This window comes from Gallus gallus, chromosome 15, assembly GCF_016699485.2.
Source record: "Gallus gallus isolate bGalGal1 chromosome 15, bGalGal1.mat.broiler.GRCg7b, whole genome shotgun sequence".
Classification (NCBI taxonomy): Eukaryota; Metazoa; Chordata; class Aves; order Galliformes; family Phasianidae; genus Gallus; species Gallus gallus.
The window spans coordinates 5,588,968-5,608,531 of NC_052546.1; the positions used below are offsets into that span (position 1 = coordinate 5,588,968).

General features: G+C 46.5%; 2 protein-coding genes across 13 annotated transcripts in view; one reads left to right on the forward strand and one right to left on the reverse strand.

Annotated features, from left to right (window-relative positions):
- Positions 1 to 6,661, reverse strand: part of KDM2B (lysine demethylase 2B) — a 104,869-nt gene extending 98,208 nt beyond the window's left edge. For 7 of the 10 annotated variants that reach the window (XM_004945557.5, XM_040648400.2, XM_004945559.5 and 4 more), the window contains exons 1-2: positions 2,832 to 2,978; positions 1,950 to 2,094 (exon numbers count right to left, since the gene is read on the reverse strand). In XM_004945557.5, coding sequence (XP_004945614.1) covers positions 1,950 to 2,094; positions 2,832 to 2,882 — 196 coding nt within the window. In that variant the 5' untranslated portion in view covers positions 2,883 to 2,978. Of the gene's footprint in view, positions 1 to 1,949; positions 2,095 to 2,216; positions 2,436 to 2,831; positions 2,979 to 6,061; positions 6,217 to 6,554 lie in introns of those variants that run through there. The other 3 variants (XM_046901254.1, XM_025155631.3, XM_004945556.5) reach the window with 3 other exon arrangements.
- Positions 1,940 to 19,173, forward strand: ORAI1 (ORAI calcium release-activated calcium modulator 1). Of its 3 annotated transcripts, none has more exons than NM_001396339.1 (2): positions 1,940 to 2,244; positions 15,992 to 19,173. In NM_001396339.1, the coding sequence occupies exon 2, from the start codon at positions 15,998 to 16,000 to the stop codon at positions 16,556 to 16,558; it is 561 nt and encodes a 186-aa protein (NP_001383268.1). In that variant the 5' UTR covers positions 1,940 to 2,244; positions 15,992 to 15,997; the 3' UTR covers positions 16,559 to 19,173. The 3 variants fall into 3 exon arrangements, with proteins under 3 accessions (NP_001383268.1, NP_001383267.1, NP_001025829.2); NM_001396338.1 differs by having other exon boundaries at positions 1,940 to 2,158; NM_001030658.2 differs by lacking the exon at positions 1,940 to 2,244 and adding an exon at positions 6,735 to 7,018.
- The last annotated feature ends 391 nt before the right edge of the window (positions 19,174 to 19,564 follow it).

Here is a 19,564-nt window from a genome sequence, read left to right on the forward strand (position 1 = left end):
GCACTTAAGAAGGTGGTGAAAATGAATAGTTTTTGTGTGGAGGTCACAGAACAGAACACCAAACTGAAAATTAAATGCAAGTTTGTTAACACTGACCAGCATCACCTTGTTGCTTCACCCTGAGGATTACACGGATTTAGGCTTTCCTGGGGATTTCTTTATGTGGTGGTCTGATACAATAGCAGTGATTCAGGGATTAGAAAGTTACAAGGCAGCAATTTGAGTGAGCAGTGCCTGCAGAACCCCACAGTTCTCTTAGAACTAGTGTTTGTGCACTGCTTTAAAGCAGAAAGTATTGTTTGAATCTTCAGCAGTTAAGCATAACACTGCCAAACACACAGAACATTGAATGCTTTATAAGCAGGTACGTTCAGATGAGCATGTGTGCTGCCTGGGAGAATATAAGAACTTCATCAGGCTCCAGCATATATATGAAGGATGTTTTTCTACTGTAGAGCTCTCACTGGAAGAAATAAGGAGAGCAGAGGCTAAGTTCCCATGCCTTTGAATCTATTTCCCTCTCCTTTAACAAACTTTTCCTTGCCACGTTCAGTTTCTAACTATGACAGGAATTGATGTAATATTCCTACCTAGAGTTGTCACATCAGAGCACTCTAATTATAGTTATTTACAAAAAGATTAAAGTTACAGAAACATTATTTCCACCAGTCTGCGGATAAGGATAATTGATACTCTAATGGGTTAAGATCCCAATTAAGTGTTTCTGTATTAGATAAACCTTCATTTCTAACACGTATTCACCTTATAACAGATCTGGCCTTAGTTCAATAAACCACGGATTTATTTATTTTGAAAGAAACTTTCATCCAAGACGAAGTCTACAAATATCAAGAATAGCAACAATTGAAGAAGCAGAGACAGATTTATAGCCTAGAGAACAAGCAGCTATGATGAGCTGCATGCAGCACTGTGAAGAAAACCTCCAACCCCCAGTCCTGGCAGGAAAGAAAAGTCAAGGAAGAGTTATCATTAAAAATAAAGACAAAGATATGGGAAATAGAAGTAAGTATCACTCAACCAATTTCACGCATTCATAAAACCTGACTTTTTTTATTGTTACTAAACACTGTCATTGTTCTGCCTCAATTCAAGTCAGCACCTGGATTTACAGGAAAAAATAAACTAATAGCAAAGAAATAAAAACAGCAAATAGAAAGGCAGAGCCATTCTTCATAATGCCCCAACAAGCTTTTAAATCCCTCGTGGGGTTGAACAAAGCGGACACAGACCGCAACAAACTAACAAAAGACACCCATTTATTTCCAGGTTCCTCAGAACGGGGAATGCTACCCAGAGATGTAGGGTAGCACTCACTGTGCAGCCGGGTGAAGGTCAGCACAGAGCGATGGCAACCACAGGAGCACTGGGAAGGTGAGCGTAGGACGTGCTTCTGGAAAATTAATTAACGTTTTTGAGCTAAAAAAAAAAAAAAAAAATAGGTGTTTGTGCTTATTTCGGATGAAGAAGGGGTCAGGGCAAAGCTTATCTCCTAAACAAACACCTTCCTAAATAAGATAGGTATTTAATTTCTCCACCACATTAACTTTTCTAAAAGGAGCTTAAATGCTCGTGCAAAACAAAGCCTGGGTGAGAAAAGGAAAGTTTCTCAACTAAACTAGCGATCTCGCAGTTAGAGCCATTTCGGGAGGACTGCACCAAACCCTTCCCTGGGCAAGGAGGATCAGACAGAGCCCTCAGGAGAGCAGCTCGGTGACAGCCCCGGACTCGGGGTTGCGGCTCTGCCCCCGCGGGACGCCGGCACCGGGCGCACCGAGCCCCTCCGGTAACTCAACACGAGCTGGGAACACAAAGAACTTAGCGAGTGGGGAAGCCGCGGGCCTGTGAGCGGCTCGTGGGTGCAACCCGCAGCCAAAGTACCCGGCCCAGGGGGCGGCTCCCCGATGCACGACACGTGGAGGCGGCCGTACCTTTCCCGTCCATAGAGTGCACGAAATCCCCGCGGTACGTTTTGCTCTTTAATTTCTCCTCCAGATTGAAACTCCTGACGCTGACGATTTCCTCCACGTCCGAGAGGTCCTCGTGCTCATCGTACCTCCTCCTGCCAATGGGCCGCTGCAAGACACAAAGCACACAGGGCGGAAAAGTGGGATCGGCGGGGACAGTGATGCGATCAGCGGTAGGAGCATGAAATTCGCCAATCCTCCCCCGGTGCGAGCCCCGGCCGTGTACTGCACCTTTTCCATCTCCTGACAGCGCTAACAGGTGCTGAGCTGCGGGAAAAGCTAAACAGGGGCGAGGGACGCGCGTGTCCCCACCGCCAGTTGTTATTTTGCTGCACGTGAATACGGGACCACTCCAGAGGGCGTAGGGGGTATCATTTACCCCCGAGCACAGCGTTAAGGTTTCGGTATTTACATAATCCCGGGGGTTTCCATAGCCACGCCGGAAGCCGCGATTTAAAAGCTGGGCGCATTATGTAACGCCGCGATGGATTCCCCCCCCACCCCCTTATCGCGGCCGGAGCCTGCGCGCTTCTACCGGAGCCAAAGTCGGGAGAGGAAGGGGTTAACGAGGGCGGGGGGGATCGGTGCCGCTGCCGCTGCTCCCGCCCCGCAGCAACGCCCGGAGGTGGGGGTCGGGGGGTGCAACACGCACCGGCCCGAGCCGCTGCCACGGGGAGAAATAATACTGTACCCTCTCCCGTTCCCCTCTGTTAAATCCCCCCCGGTGTCTGCGCTGCTCTGTGGAGAGCTACGGCGCTCTGCAGCCTGCCCCGCTCCCTGTGCGAACAATTAAGCAAAATCAATTAAAAGGCACAAATAGGAAAGAGACCGAAGGCAGCTACACACCAATCTTCTTCCAGAGTCCTTCTCCGTCTTCATTTTTTCGGAGAGTTTCATCACTTAATTGTCAACGGTTCCTGTCCTGCATGTTTGGCCCGAACAGGGAGGAGGGAACACAAAAGGCAGCTGCTAAAGGTCTCGCTAGAGTTGGGCAAGTTTGCACCAGCACTTTTTTGGGGGGGAGGGAAGGGGAGGGGCGGCGATGCGCTGCGCCAGGTCTCAGGGAACCGCGGCCGGGTGGCAGCGGGCAGCGCACAGAGCCGAGGGGAGGGCAGCGAGTGGGGCTTTAAACCCAGCGCTGAGCGCCGTGCGGTGGGGGAAAGGAGTTCCTCGTCTGGGGGCTGAAGAAGTCCTAAAAGCACCTAACGTCGCAGTTGGTACAGGAAGATCAAGCATAACTGCAGTTACTGCCGCCCAAAGTCTGTCATCCCTAGAATTCCAATTCACACCCACTCTAAATTGCTGCCGAACGGCTATTGGGACCATCCGATTGCGGGGCAGGCAGCAGGTTTGGAGCCCTCCCCACCAGAGGGGACATCGCGGGGTCACGGGCTGATGGCATCGGCTGCACTCCTCTCTCTGATTCGCTTTTCACACATATAATTTTTGCAGTTGATGTGAGACTTAAATGAGATTCTACCTTTGCTACGGTCCTCGCAGCCCCCAAGAGTTATGGGTCACTGCTCCATGCAGTACAAACCTCAGCAGCAAACTTCAAGCAGCCTTTCTCAGATCACTTAGACGGAGTTCTTTCTTAAAATCGGGCATTTTGCTACTCCTGTCTGCTTCTGCTGAGCAGCAGTGCATGCACACAGCATCCAGTTTCCCCTCGCATACCTCATCAATTACATTCTAAGCACTGTATCAATATATTCACTATTATGATAAAGGACATAAAAAATCAGCTTTGCGGGCTTCACTGCTCATCTCTTTGGAACGGCCCATATTGTAACAACCCACAGCACACGGATAAAGGCAGGACTTGGCTCTTGAAAAGGGCTCTAACACGGGATTTAAGGCACTGAGTTCCTCTTTCTGCATCTGCCAACAACTGTTCGCAGAATCTTGAGAAATCATTTAATCTTTCTCTAACATCTCCCTACTTGCAGATGATTGAACTTTATTATCATATAGAAGCATTGTGTGGGTTATATATTGAAGTGTGGGTTGCAGATGTCTGCTATATGGAGCGCATTATTAATCCATAATCCTGAAAAGATGTATGTATATGCTGACCTTTCAGCCAAGATTACTCAATCTTAAAATTAAATGCATGTGTACATCTGTAGGACTGAGGGCAGAGGACTTGTACAAGATAAATGGACGTTACCAGAGACTCATCAGACAAAAAACACATCATCCATCCAGTCTACAGAAGTCCACCAGCAAAGACAGAACATAGACATAAAAGAAAATCAAGTCATTTTTCTCAATCTTTTTTGGGGGGACATGGACTATCGGAGCCTCTCGGTGCACCAAACAAACCCACCAAGGGCTGAGTTAATCACACACACCTGGAAACACTGGAGCACATGACTGAAATATGGAAGTATGCTTCAGAAATATCAGTTTTAATCTATAAACCTCCAAACATAGAAAACATGTTTGTAACCTTGTTTAAAGACAAGTGATTCCAGTGAAGCTACAATTCATTTTCCCTTTGAAATACTACTGCAACAATTTCGTGTATTAGTACCAAAACATAAAGTCACAAACTTAAAAGAACTGAGGAAAAAAAAAAGGGTGGTAGGATGTATAGGATCACATCCACAGCTGCATTAGATAGGATGAAGCCATTTAGAGCAGTATCAAGGCCATGTGCTGCAGGATGCACGTTAACTGCTGGCAGCTGGGCTGAGGACTCATTTCCCCCCAGGGCCACATCGTGGTTTCTTACCAGGGGTAAGATAAAAAAAATACCCAAATACAATTTTAGCAGAAAACTTCATGAGTGTCTATATGACAGTGTACAGATTTCTGAGGGCTCTCTGAGAAGAAACTTGGGGCTTCTGCCACTTCCATGACTGTGTTCATGCAAAAATGATTCAGAGAATGGGAAAATGTTACCTCTAACTAGGGGCAATAGCAGCCAGCTGCTGAAGGGGCCAATTCCCTTTCTTATGCATATATGTCCCACATTAAAGCTAGTGTTTGCGTACCCACAGGGAAGCTCGCTCGGTTCAGCGACCTGATCCGACACAAAACTAACTCAATATGAAAAAAAAACCTCTGTATTTTTGTCATGTCAATTCTCTCGCTCTGCAGCCAGCGGGGTGGTGTAGTTTACAGGATGGACGGGTGAATGAGGTGAGCTGAAGGAAGAGTGCAGGACTACACCCTTTTGGCGGCCTTCTGCTATTGCACTCATCCGAGGTATCAACAAACCCCGGCTTTGAACTCCCGCATGATTTCAGAACTCCCTGAAGCATTTCTAAGTTAATTAAGCCCGAGTGACTCATCGTTTCAGCTAACTCTAGAGGAGAGAGATGTGTGTAGTGGTGAGTAATTAGGGTTGGAAATAAGAGAATCATCCCGCGTAGTTTATATCTCAGAATGGAGGTGCAAAATGGGATGTAAAGAAAGAAAATGGGTACACTGTTTTAGTTGTAAATGGAAGAGGTGTGGTGTTGATTTTTGTTGTTGTTCATTTTAAGACTTAAAACACATAAAAGCGAGTAATACTTTATACTACTGTTGTATGCTGCCTTTCACACAGCTCCGATGGAGTTTTACTGTCACCCTTGGAAGAGAAGTAGCAGCAAACAGTATCCAGGGTTGCTTTTATTATGGGAACTCTGAGTTAAGGTGCTTTTCACAGAGGTCTCTCAATTATCCTGCAGACAAACGTTTAACCAACAGATATTTTTGATTTTAGAACGACTCTGGTTATTTCCTGAGAGAAAAATGAGATAGAATCTATGACCAGGTAGTTTCAAGCGCTGTATCTACAGGCTTCAAATTGCCTGGATTTTTCCTTGGCTATCATGTGCTGTTTGGTGGTGTAAATAGGGAGAAAAGCGCTGTGATCTGTGTGTGCACGTTCTGTCATCACCTTTAGATATAAGAAAAAGAACAATCTTGCAAATAGGAGAAAGGTGTTAAGAGGACCAAAGCAAAGATACTCTAGGTGCGTTGCAATTATTATTTTGAGGTGGAAAACTTCAGTGCCACAGGAAGTCACCCATTCTTTTGATTCCTAACCTCACTGTTGTTGCAGCGATTCAGCTTGTGCATACCTGTAGGCAGGGTCCTTGCCCTGTGTCTCTATGGCGAGAATCATCCATCTCCTTACTAGAACTCCTTAGCAGTAGATTTAAGCCTCACCTCTTCAGCAACGGCCCTCGGAGCTGTGCCACCCGCTTACTGCCTGCTCTGCGCCTCGCTTTTCCCTCTGTAAAACACAGGGAAATAAATAGGACTGCGCGGTGTTGGCGATTGAGAAACTTACAAGCACTGCCACGGCTCTCTGGAGATGTTCTGCTAACGGCCGGCTGTTATCAGCCGCTCACTGATAAACGAGTTTGCACAAACGCTAACCTAGTGCTGAGGGCGAGGGCCTGGGGGGGTTTTAGCTCTTAAGTGAAGCGCCGGAGGTTTTCGTGGAGGTGGGCTGAGGGGGGCTTAGCAGCAGAGCTCTGAGGAGAGGCGCAGGTGGCGACTGCCCCGTCCCTTTTCTCTATCCTGAGAGCGAGTGCAGGGGCAGCTCCCCATAAAGGTGTGAAAAGTTACCTCAGAAAACACAGATCCCTGTCAGCAAAGCGCGTGCGACGGAGTTAGAAGCGCGCCTCGTCCAGGGCCGTCGGGCCGCGGCCGCACTTCACCTCAGCGCGGGAGGCGGGAAACGGCCGCGCGGCGCCCCCTCAGGCGGCAGGGAGGGGCGGGGCGAGGCGGGCGGCGGCGCGCAGACTCGGAGCGGCGGGCGGCAGGCGCGGCCCCTGCACCGGCAGCAGCGCCGGGCGCCATGGGGTGTTAGCCGCGCAGCTGGTGCCCTCGCTCTGCCTCCGGAAAGAGCTGCTGCAGTGTGCCGCCCGCTCCGCTCCGCTCCGCTTCTCCACCCGCTCTTCCGCTGCCTGGAGCCCATGAGCCTGAACGAGCATTCGATGCAGGCGCTGTCCTGGCGGAAGCTCTACCTGAGCCGCGCCAAGCTGAAGGCTTCCAGCCGTACCTCCGCGCTGCTCTCCGGCTTCGCCATGGTGAGAGCCCCGCGGGTGAGGGGCGCTGGCCGAGGGCGGGCGGGCGGAGCGGCGCTTCCCTTTTCGGCGTTGCAGCCTTCCCGCCGCGCCGCGCTGAGGGAGCGCCGTGTGAGGCCGCGCGGGGCCGGGGCGGCTGTCTGAGGGGATTTAGCTCTTAGCGCGGGTTAACCCCCGCCTCGCGGCCGTCCGGCGCCGACGCTGCCGTGTTGCCCTCATGGCACAGCCTCGTGGCAGCCCCCGCGGCGGGGGGGAGGGCCGGGACCGCGGGTTGCGGTGATTTTTTTTTAGGCAAATAAAGAAGCAAAATCCCACCGGGTTTTACTTGGGCATTTGGAGATCAGCGTGAAATAATATATTGAGAAACTCTTGGGGTTGCCTCGTTCTGAGGGAGTTGTGCGCGCTTCCTGCTGTTTTTGTTTTTCTGTCGCTTTGGTCCAGCAACCAACCCGTCGGACGCTCCCGGTTGCTTCAGCTGGAAGCTCTGCGCGGTCAGAAGCGGTCCGCGCCCACCTCGGGGTGCCGTGCGGCGTTTGCAGCGGGAGCCGCTCCCCGCCGCGCCGCTGTTCCGGGCGGAGGATGCTGTTTCAGAACGCGGCGGCGAAGCTCTCTCACTCTGACGGTCAAATAAATGTCACTGCCCTCCTCTGGCGGCTAAAAACAGCCCGCGGGGACTGAGTGACAGGGCGCTGTGTCGGCCGGGGGGCGGTGAGCTGGGGCTGCTGCAGGTGGGGGTGTCCCGGCGCGTCCCGCTCCTCCTGTGTTACCGCTGTTGGCAGCGTGGCCGCTTCAGTCGATGTTTCTCACATCGAGGGCAGAAGGTGGAAAAGAAAATCTCTGCTTTCGTCTATGGGCAGTTGTGAATGGTTTTTTGCAGAATTCCGTACAATCGCTTTAGTTGCGAGAGACCCCCCAAAGGCCGCCTGCTCCCACTGCCTGCAGTGCACGGGGACACCCACAGCTCCAGCACTGCTCACAGCCCCATCCCCTGACCGTGGCTGTCTGCAGGGATGGGGCACCACCACCTCTCTGGGCACTTTGTGCACTGCCTCACCGCCCTCAGTGTAAACTTCTTCCTTATCCAATCTAATTCTCCCCTCTTTCAGTTTGAAACCATTTCCCCGTGTTCTTTCACAACAAACGCTACTAAGGAGTCCATCCCTTCTTTCTTACAGCCCCGTTGCACACTGACAGGCTGCTCTCAGCTCTCCCGGGCCGTGCAGCCCCAGCTCTCAGCCCGTGCTCACAGGGAGGCATTCCATCCCTCAGGTCATTTTTGTGGCTCTCTGGACTCGCTCCAACAGGTCCACGTCTCTCCTGTACTGAGGATGCCACATCTTAAAACGTTATTTAAAATTAAAATACTGTTATTTAGAAGTAATTCTTAATCTCGCAAATCTTGGATTTTCTTTAGATAACTATTCTGTGGGGTCTGGATCCCTGTGGACCTATGGGATGAGGCTCCTGTTTGCTTTCCAAGGAGCTCAGGGAGCCAGCAGTGCAGCTTTGGGGTAATTAAGGAAAAGCCACTTCGTTCTGCTTAGCAGAACCCCTCATTGCCCAGAGTGTTACACGTGAATATGGGTCGTGTTTATTTTTCTGGAAGTTACCCCTTCAAAGAAAGTTGTACTTTTGTTTTCGTTGATAAAGTCACACTGGAAATCAGCTTGTAACCCCGTTGGTGTGTTACAGTCAGCTGCTGGGACTTCCTCATCGAGTTACAGAAGAGCTGAGTTAATGTATTTTTAGGTTTCTTTTAAATAACTTTGCTGATCTGCTCAAGGGGTGCTTTCTGCACCAAAAGCAGGGCCTGCTGTGTGCTGTCACACCTCCGCATTGTTCCCAGAGTTCGGTGGATTCCTCAGCACCTGATGGCTGAACAATGGGCTGCTGTGGTGCAATCTGGTCCTGGATCTAAAAGTTGTTACAGCAATTAAGAGTCATTGTTCCTCCCTTTCCCTTATCAACATAAGGAAGAAAGAGCCTGAAAGACACATCCAGGACTTCCCAGCACATTGCTGGGAATTGCCAGTGGTGCAATGTGCTCTGTTCCTGCCTGCTCCATTGATCCTTGGTCTTTTATTAAACAGTGCTTGCATCCTTTAGTACCAGCTAAGTGTATTCCCACTAAACTGGTTCTTCATTGTTGGACTAATCTTGCATCTAACTGCAGCCATTTTGCAGAGGTTTTTCCCTCAAGATTAGTGAAGCATGCCCCAGTTAAATGATCCATGCCAAAGTCGCAATTGCAGAGAGCAACAATGTGTAGAGCATGAAATGCTCAGCCAGGTTTCAAGCTCACAAGTGTTACATTTCCACAGAGCGCTTTTTAATAAAAGCCTGCTTTACAATTAGTGTTGGTTCTGTGCCTACACACCAGGATGTTAGCTTTGAGGAAGTAATGCAGGCTCTGGTGGCTGGAGAGCAATGTTAGTGATGCTCCTCAGTGTTTCCTTTGTGCAGGTTTCTGTGGGTGGTGTTGTCCAGTCCCACGTGTTACCTCGATGCTGACCATCTCCTCTGGAAGTACTTTGCAGAGGGTATCCAAAAATCACAGGGAAGCTGTTAAATCCCAACAACAATCAAAGTGGAAAAGTCAGATTCCCTCCCCCCCCCCCCACTGCCAATTAACAGCTCTATGAAAAAACCCAAGCCTAAATTAGGGATCTGAATTATACAGCCTTGGTAGTTGACTTAGTTATATTTAGAATTTGGAGGATGTTACTTACCAGAGAGTGCTCTTGTAAATGCCTCTAATGATTCAAACTGGGCAGACTGTTGCAAATAGTAACATACAAGCTTGAAATACTGGATATTGTCAAAGAACCGTCTGCCCTTGCCTTTAAAAGAGCTGATACAGAAGACAGCTTCTGTCATCTTTTCTAGGAGTTGGGCTGCACCGATACATTACCTCAATATCAGCTATTACTGTGGAAATGTTGAAAAGTAGGATCCAGCCCTGCTGCTGCCAGTGCTGGGCAGCTACTGGAGGCAGAGTAGTCCTCGTCCAATAAAGGGTACTCTGCCATTCTGCATGCTTCAGTGATCCCTCGTTAGAAGTTGTTTTAGCTGTAGTTTACCACATTTCTGGAAGAATAATGTGCAACAGCTGCATTTTGTAGTCTCCAGTAAAACCTTACAGCCTGGTTTTGCAGCTCCTGTCACCACATATCTTTTATATTGCTATTGCAGTTGGAGGCTTTGACTGCGGCTGGAAGGATTCTCTGTACAAAAGGTTTCTTCTCTTTGCTTACTGTTGAGAGAGCAGCATTTTGTTGCTCCTTCGAGCATCCCTGTCTGGAGGTTATACATGAGCAAGGCAGCAGCAAGGGGCACTCAGGGCCCTCCCCACTGTCTAGCAGCAGCTGCTTGTGGCTGCTGTTGCTTGGAGAGTGTAAAGGTGATATGGAGCTGTTGTTTTTTCCTGTTGTGCCATCTAATGTGACCTTGTACTTAAAAACTAGATTTAACGTAAGTAGTGCCATGTTGAGATACTGCCCTCTCAAGGTGCATTTACTCTGATTATGTGGGTAATGGATTTTCATGTTTATTAACCAAGCTAAATCGTGCACTTCTGTTCCAGTGGTAACTTTAGCAAATATTAACATTTTCCATTCTAAACATATAACAAGCCACAGAGTTGCAATTCTAGTCTAGTACAGAAGTGATGCTTACTTCTTGTGTTTAAAAAAAAAGAAAAAGCAGTAATATCATTTTGGCTTGTCTTTTTTAATTTCCTGTGACTGTTTCTGGCTCGCACAGTGTCTTTGTATGAGTTGTTTATAACTTGTAATGAATGGTGCGAGAACTGCAGAGCCTGCCTTTGTGCCTCTGTCTCTGAGTGTGTGCAGCGCTGTCAGGCAAACGGAGGCAGCTCAGGAGCTGAGGGCAGCTGCAGGAGCACAACTGTCTGCGATCCCACCGTGCCCGTCTCATTCCCAGCTTCCCCTGTGGCCCCACAGGTAGATAAACTGTGTGATCTGTTACTGAAATAACCCTGTGATCGGAGCCTCTGGTCTGGCAGGGTGAAGGTGTTGTAGTTCTGTTACAAGTCTGTAGTTCTCTTTGTGTGGATGGCCCCATGCAATATTCAACCACAAAGCTTTCTTATAAAACATTCTTCACATACTGCTCCATATAAAAATTGTCTTTTTCTCTTCATCAGTTTTTTACCTAGGAATGGCAGCCAAGGGCAGGAGGTGAGGGCAGCCTTGCAAGGATGTAGCCTATGATTAAGCCTATGATTAAATGGGAGAGCTCTCAGAAACTGTTTGCTGCTGTTGCTATTGCCCATAACAACAAAGCGGTTATCTTCTTTCCAGTGTAGAGTCTCGAGTGTCAATGTGACCTGCTGCACGGGTGGCTCTCAGTTCACTTCTCCCTTTTGTTTTCCTTCTGATCGTTGTCTCTCATGTCTTATTTTCCTAGAATACTTCTAATTTGAGGGAACCTGGTTGTTGAACAGGAACTGAAACTTGTCTTATAGCTTGTAAAACTGGGAAATAGCGCTGAAATTCGAAGCAAGTCTTTAATTTCTGTCCCCCCTGTGGTAAAATGAGCAACCGACAAGCCAGGGCAGTAACTTATCCTGTGTTTATGAGGCCATATGAGTTTCATTTGCAGCGACCAGTTCTCTATAGAAAATGGTGTTGTTGCTGATGAAAATTGCTTTACCAGCATGGCACGGCTCACTTCTTGTTACACAGCGGCATTGGTGTTTGTCAGAGTCACCGTGTCAGTGCTCCTCTATGGATAGAAACGTCAGGAGTGCTCAGCATTTCCCTTTACTTTTCAAAGTGTAATGAGACACGGAAATACCACACACAAGCAAGTGAAATGAACTTGTTTCAGGACATTGAACTGTAAATAGAACTGAAGTTTCAGCAGCTTCTTCTAGAGGGTAAGCTGTTTGATTTCTTGCAGTATGGTATTATTCAGGCTCCCAGAACTGTGAAACCCAGGATTGTTGAAAGCTTTAACATGACACGTGCCCAAACTCAGTCATCTCTTGAAAGCGTGAGTGCTCTGCTTCTGTAAGTTTATGCAAACTCCAGTCTTGCATCCTGAAGTCATGAGAGTCCTTGAGTTTTGTTAGGAAGCTCTGTTTCAGACTTACAGCTTTGTCAAGGGCTGCAATAAATCTGTCTATCATATCTGTAGGATGACCTGAAGTTAAAGTTAGCTCTTCTCTGAGCCAGGGATTAGAACAGATGACCTCTTGAGGTGTCTCCCAGCCTACGTTATGCTGTGGTTATTCAGTGAGGCAAGATGCTTGCAGTGGACCTGCCAGCTGTGCAGTACAAGTGAGATAGCAAGTGTTCAAAGAAACTTCAAAAGCGGTGAAGGCAAACGTGCTGAAGCAGGTTGTATTGGATACCATGGAGACATCGGTGCCCTGAGGGTTGCATGTTTTGAGTCACATAGAAAACTAATGGAGGTCACAGAGGAAAAAGTCCTGTGTGGAACATCGGCATCTACATATCAGACCATGCTCTGTGTGGGATGGGATCCTAGCAGACACGCTCACCAGGGCTCTGGAATTGCAAGCGTGACCTTACAAGAGCAGTTCTCATCTGTTTATTTTGAAGTTGCAGCAGGAGCAAAGGAGGCAGGAGTTTCTCGTGCTTTGCATCACTGTTTGAAAGCAGATGTGGGACCTCATAATGAAAAATGGAGCTTTTTGTTTTAGGTGCCTGGCCTGTGCTGTTTACTTTCTTTAGAATGCAAACTCGCAACTGAGAAGTGTTGGCAGTTTTTCTGCTAGTTTCCAGAGAAAGGTTCCCAAAGCAACTTCCTTGGTGTTTTGAGGAGACAGAAAACATGAGCTGATTTCTCACTTACAGGTCAAGCAGGAGTTACTCTGCCAGGCGCAAGCACAAGGCAGCTTTGCTGTGCCCCCTGTGGAGGCTTTCTATCAACTTCAGTAGGCTTTGAAATCCTTTGGGCATTCTGCATCCTGCAGCCTCCATTGGAAGGGATTTCTGAAGTATCCATTGATGCTGAATGAATGCAAAACAGAAGCGCTTTCTTGCTTTCCCTGCTCCTTTCAGGGTGTTTCTAACACTAGTGTCACAACTGCAATTGAGTGTGTTTCCCTTTTGCTTAAGGGTGTCTCTGTCCAACTAATTGCTTCTGCATAGTCTTTTTTTCCTTTCCTGTCTGTGAACACATGAAAAACTCTTATGTCTTTGTTTCTTAGGCACATTGCATTTTCTCACCAGGGAAAGTTTAAGAAAAACATCCAAGCCCCTTTCTGGAGAGCCTGTAGTCTGCAGAGAGCTGTCTGTGTTGATGAGCAGCGCTGAACGTCTCAATATACCCTGAATGTTCAAAGTGTGGAGCTTTTACACTGGTCCCTTGGAGGGCTGAATCTATGAAGCTGTGATCTCTTCAGTGTCAGGAGAAATATTTTTCCAGCTGCTGTAGTTTTTCAAGTGAGCAGATGGCTTCTGCTTTGTTCGCCCATTCTCAAACTGGGACCACTGGGCAGTGTGCGGTGGTGCCTGCCTGGCTGCCAGCTTACTGTGCTGCCTTTACTGTGCAGATGGTGTTGGTGCCGCCTGTAATTATTCTTACAGAGTTGGTATGCTTGCAGTCGTAGTAGCTGATTGCACAGTATGGTTTGAGCTGAAGGAAGTCACGCCCTTCCTGCTTACGAGTTAGTCTCAGTGTGTTTCAGAAAGCACTCTGAGAAGCGATCTGAGGCCTGCCAGCACAGCAGGCGTCCTGGGCAGAGCCGCTCTGCCTTAACGCATCTGTCAGCCGCAGACGCTGAAGCCTTGTCTGTGTCCCTCAAGCTCAGATTCCAGCTGTTCTGTCAGGGTGCCGTAGTGGTAGGGACTCTCAGGGAGATGTTCAGCAGTGATAAAATGCAGTCCTTTTCCTCAGGAAATGCTTGGTCTGGACCTCTGCTTTTTGGAGGTCAGATGTCCCTACGATTCTCTCTGCACAGAGCTATCTGAATGTGTGGATGCTGCTTAAATTACACTGTTTGCATGTAAGGATATTCTTTTGGTTGCATTTAAGAAAAGCCAAATCGTAACGGGGTACTTCTAGGTTACATGTAATTATTTGAGATTTCCTTTAGCTCAGCCTAGGTTAAGGGGAAGAGAAGAGATTTCTTTCTGACGCTGTTAAAATGGGAAGAGCTCCAGAACAGCCAATATGTTGCAACTAAGAGCCTGACTGCACTTCAAAATCAGATGCTTGATATCGTCATTAATGTTATCGATATTTGGTGAATGAAATGCTTAAGAAATAATCAGTTTTTATGAGAAAAAAAATATCTTACTGTGTTCTTAGTGGCTCATTTGGTTGTTATCCTAGTAAGTACTAAGAGGGAGGATTGAAATGTCCTGCAAGAGTGGGGAATTACTGAGTCTGCAATAGACCCAGCAACCCAGCTTTCACATTCAAGCTACACACCAGAAAGTGTGCGTGGAAAAATATGTTGATAAGTATGAAAATGACTCCTCAGTGGTGAAGGCTTGCAGTTGTTCTGTGAAAAACACAGCACAGGAAGCCCAGCATCCCACGGGTGCATGGGGGCTTACAGAGCAATCCCTGCTGAAGAGAGACCTGACGGCCATATGTTTATCCTCTCAACTGCGAAGTTTTTCACAGCTGAGAAGTGGTTATTTTAAAACCTTCACACAAGAATTGTGTATGTATTACTGTAATTTCTTGTGGAGTTTTCTTTAGCACTTGGACACTGCTCACTAGCTTGGCTGGTTGGTTGGGCTTATGATGATAAGAGCTTTCAATTAAGGAATTAAAATATTGGCAAATGGCCTTGAGTGCCTGTTGAAACGTGTGTAACTAAGCCTTGGCTTAACGTTTGGTGCAGGCAGTTAAGAGTTGGGGTGCCATAGGCCGTGCTGGCTGTGTGTGTGTGGAGGTGGGATCCCAGTCTTGGTGCAGCTTTGCTCGCTCCGGCAAAGTAGTGAGATTTGGGTACTCACTGTTTGTGCATCTGCCTGTGAACAGTTTTCCATGTGAGTTTTTGATGAAAATGAAGGTGTGCTGTGATCTGAGTGCCAGTTAAGCCATCTGCGTGGTGCAGCAATGGGCTAAACCCGTGCTGATGAGACACGGGAGAGATGCTTTCCCAGTGATGTGGCTATAGCTGCAGCTTCCAGAGGTTGGTGCTCACTGGGGTTTCTCACATACTGCTTCATCCCTTGAACAGGAGGATTTCTGTTGTAAACACCACGTTATTATTATTTCAAACAGGAGTAACTACTGTGCTTTCTGGATCTGAGATCTTAGCGTGCTGAATTGAATTTTTGGAGTTTGCTTAAACACTTGCTTTGCATGAAAGAATGTAACTGAGAGCCCTGTGGAAAGGTGATGTTCCTAATGAAGGGCTCCTGCTCTTCAGAACACACACACAGAAGATGAAAGGAGTAGCGGGGTTTGAAGGCAGTCTGCAGCCCTCGCAGGCAGCCATGTTACTGATACCTACTTCAAATGACTTCGTATGGCATTCATTCTACATATGTATGAGACACAGAACATTTCATAACACTCAGCAATATTTATAATCTATAGTAAGAGATCAAAAGCTGCCACTTTAGCAGTATGGGAAAGAACTCTTTCACTTTGTGATCAGCATACTTGGACTCTGAAAATCCAGCTGTTCTGTGGGATGAGCTGGAGGTAGCTCGGTGGCTATGCTGTTCATAGATTTTCTGCATGCTGATGGTTGGCTTTAAGCTGAGCAGTAAATGTGAAGGGGTGGCCTTGTGAGATAGCTGCTGCCTAAGACTGAAGTGCAGTGCAGCCTATTAATTTGGATCAGGTGAAGTTCCAGAATCATTTAGGCAACAATTAAGTATTTTTATTGTCTCAGCGTAAACAGAATTAGAATGACATACTTAATTATCCTGCAATTAAAGTCATTTAAAATCAGAATCGGTAGTCAAGCAGTATGTAGCAGAGGTAATTTTATCTCCTTTTTTTTCCCTTTCCTTTCAGGTGGCCATGGTAGAAGTTCAGCTTGATGCAGAACATGACTACCCACGAGGTCTCTTGATAGCCTTCAGTGCCTGTACTACAGTCCTTGTTGCTGTTCACCTTTTTGCACTCATGATAAGTACCTGCATTCTTCCGAATATAGAGGCTGTTAGCAACGTGCATAATCTCAACTCTGTAAAGGAATCTCCTCATGAGCGTATGCATCGGCACATTGAGCTTGCCTGGGCATTTTCTACTGTCATTGGGACTTTGCTCTTTCTTGCAGAGGTGGTGTTGCTGTGTTGGGTGAAGTTTCTTCCCCTGAAGAAGAACCCCCTTGACCCAGCTGAGAACAGTAATTCTAGCATCACATCAGGACAGGCAGCAGCCATTGCATCGACATCTATCATGGTTCCCTTTGGACTGATTTTCATTGTCTTTGCAGTCCACTTCTACAGGTCTCTGGTGAGCCATAAAACAGACAGGCAGTTTCAAGAACTGAATGAACTTGCTGAATTTGCACGGCTCCAGGATCAGCTGGATCACAGAGGTGATGCCATCTCCCCAGCTGTTACCCATTTTGCATAAACCTGTACTTAAAGAAAATAAACCCACCGTTCTGCTCCTGCCTTATGCTGACTCCCCCACGCGTGAATGTTCAAACTGTTGATTTTCTTTTCAATAGAAGTTTATACATGTTTGGGAAAAAAAAAACAACAACCAGTTCTCACCATAACATGGCTAGCTGCCACCAGAAGGAATGGATGGCTGGGTGTGTCTGCGCCGCACACACATCCCTTTTGTGAGTACTCTCGCTTGCTGCTTCTTACCACTGAGTGGTGGCTGCACAAATGCAAGGAGAGTAATGCTGTACATTTGGGTGTTAGGAATGGATAGAGAAGCTTTTTCCTCTTTATTTAATGTTGGCATTTACTAGAAGATATTGCTTGTCCAGTCCATGTTGCGTGGCATGATACAAATTACTTGGGATCTGCAGCAATTAGCACTTGGTTTTGGTGCTAGCGCTGTTCTCTCAGTCTGACAGATGGTAGAAGGGAAAGCTCTCCCACCACTTTCCCCAGTATATTTTGCTGCCAAGTAATTCCTACATCAGTGACTTCTCCAGCGCCCTTTCCATGGCAGTTACACGCTGTATAACTCACTGAACACCCATGGCTCATCCTACTGCCATGTGGTATGGCCACAGGAGAAGGAATGAGACTACTATGCTCTTCTTTGGAAGAAAATGAAAGCAATAACTGTTTTAAAGTTCTCAGAAGCTGGCATGTATTATCTGGAGAGATAGACCTGCCTGTTTTCCATTTAGGAATCTCTTTTGAAAAAGAAGGAACTAAATGGAAATTATCACTGGATACTTTTTTGCTTGAAGATCAGAACCACTACTGTTTTTTCCAAGTCAAAGTAGCAATTATTTTATACTTTTATATTAAAAATATATTTTAAATAAATCCTCAGATACAAGCAGCAAAAGGTGCTTTCTCTGCATTGGATTCCCAAGTAATTAGCTATGCCTTGGTCTTCCTTGTTTAGAAAAAGTCTTTTACTTGCTGAAGTGCTGTCCGTAATAACTTCTTAAGATGTTTTTTGCTTCCAGAGGATCTGGAAGGCTACTTTTATCTCTGTAGATTTGTTTATGAGAGTAGATTATTTGTAACTAATATTGCTGCTTACTTTCAGACATGAATCTGTGCTAGTGAGGCTGTGGTGTCATTTTTTTGTAATTTCTTCCTTAAGCAAAAACTTCCCTTGGGCCTCTCACGTGAGAGGTTTGGCCAACAAGGATGCAGTAGCAGTCCTGGGCTGCTGCAGTAATTCCAGCTGTGTCTGTAAGTAGATTTTCTTTGGAATGCACTTCCTGTGCAGAAAAGCTTTGGTTTGTAATGGGTAAAAGCCATTTTTGAACACAAACTGAGATGGGTTTCAAATCCAATGGAACATGCCTTCACCTCCTACTGTAGCTAACACTGTGGAATATAAACTATGGTGGTTTTGTTGTTGTTTTTTTGTAAATCAGACCGGTGAATATGACAGTACAGAGAACTGTACCTGAGTGAGCCTGGGCTGAATGTGGTCTCTTACACCCAGCCTCCATCTCAGGTTATCCCACTGTATTTTCAGTCTGTGGGATATGGAAGCGCTACTCATGGTGCATCTGTGTTCTGAAGAACAGCCATTAAAAAAGGACATGGTGTTTCTTCAGCAGGTTTCTTGGGGTATGCTCTGTCCACTGGCAGAAAACAGTTTTCCACATGCCAGTTTCCCAGGGCCTCCTGGCATACAGAAGTCTGGTGGGATTTTCTCCAGCTCTGCCATTCCGCTGTGTTTCAGGAATTCAGGAATAGGTGTTCTCATACTGGTGTAGATCTATCAATGGTGAAAACTGTGACAAGGATTCCTCACACATTTGTTCATGGAGCACTGTAGAGATTCCAGTAGTAAAGGCAGTAAGGAAAACAGCATTCTAAACCACAGTAACTTTGAGGCAGACACAGTTTATTTTTCCCATCTTCCAGTGGAATCCCATCCTGGGAGGGGAGATTCTTAAAGGCAGCAGGAAAGGAAGCAGATCTGACTTGATATGCATTCTGGAACAAATGGGCAAAAGGGTGCTGTAGGGCTGAAAAATTATGCATCTGTAAATTATGTATTTAAAACTCCTAACGTTATTTTGAATGTAAGTCCAGAAAATATATCATCAAAGCTTATTTTGTAAAGTTATTTGCTGTTCTTGGTAAGTTTCTGGATTTCTTTTTATCTTGTGGATCTTTTACCAAATGAAAGGATAGTGTTTTGTTTAGGAAATATAAAATTACGAGCTTATTTTTTAACTTTTTTAAGCCAGAAGGTCCTAACCTATTGGAGCTGTTAGCTACAGCCATTTTACTGACTATTTTCTGCACTTTAATCTCTGATATCAAGTGTGTTTCTCTCATTTTCCAGCTGTGGAAATGGTGATGAAAGTTGTGCCTTGGACACGTCTCGTAACTGTGTGCCAGAGGCAGTAAGCAGGCCTGATCGTATGGCTCCAGATGTTAAGAGTGCACTTAAGTTTGGTTTTTATTCTTTATTTATACTAATGGTATTTCATGTTTACCTCAAGCATTTTAAATGTCAGTTATTGTATATCAATTATTTAGATACAAAATAACTTCAGATAATGAAATAAAACATACTAAACTGTTGCTGATTGTTACCTAGATGCCTAAAAATGCTTATTTTCTCTACATCCATTGCCTCTGTTTGCCTGTGTTGTGCTGATCCTCACTGTATTTCTGAGGGCCTCTGAAATGTATGCAGTTACTCATTGCAGTCATACAAAGATGTTTCCTGTTCACAGGTATAAAGAGCATAATGTTGGTGGAATGCTTTTCCTCCCGTCAGCACTGCTTAAGTCTTGACACCGAGTGCTTTGTTGTTCTTTTCCAAATGTTTAAATAGAAAAGTAGGTTATTTTCCAGCTGAGAAAATGTGAAAAGGGACCACACAGCTGTAAATAAGATGTGGTACTCTGAAGTGCAGTTTAAATCAGGTGAACTAATGACACGCTCTCCCACAGTGTTTCTCAGCAGTCAG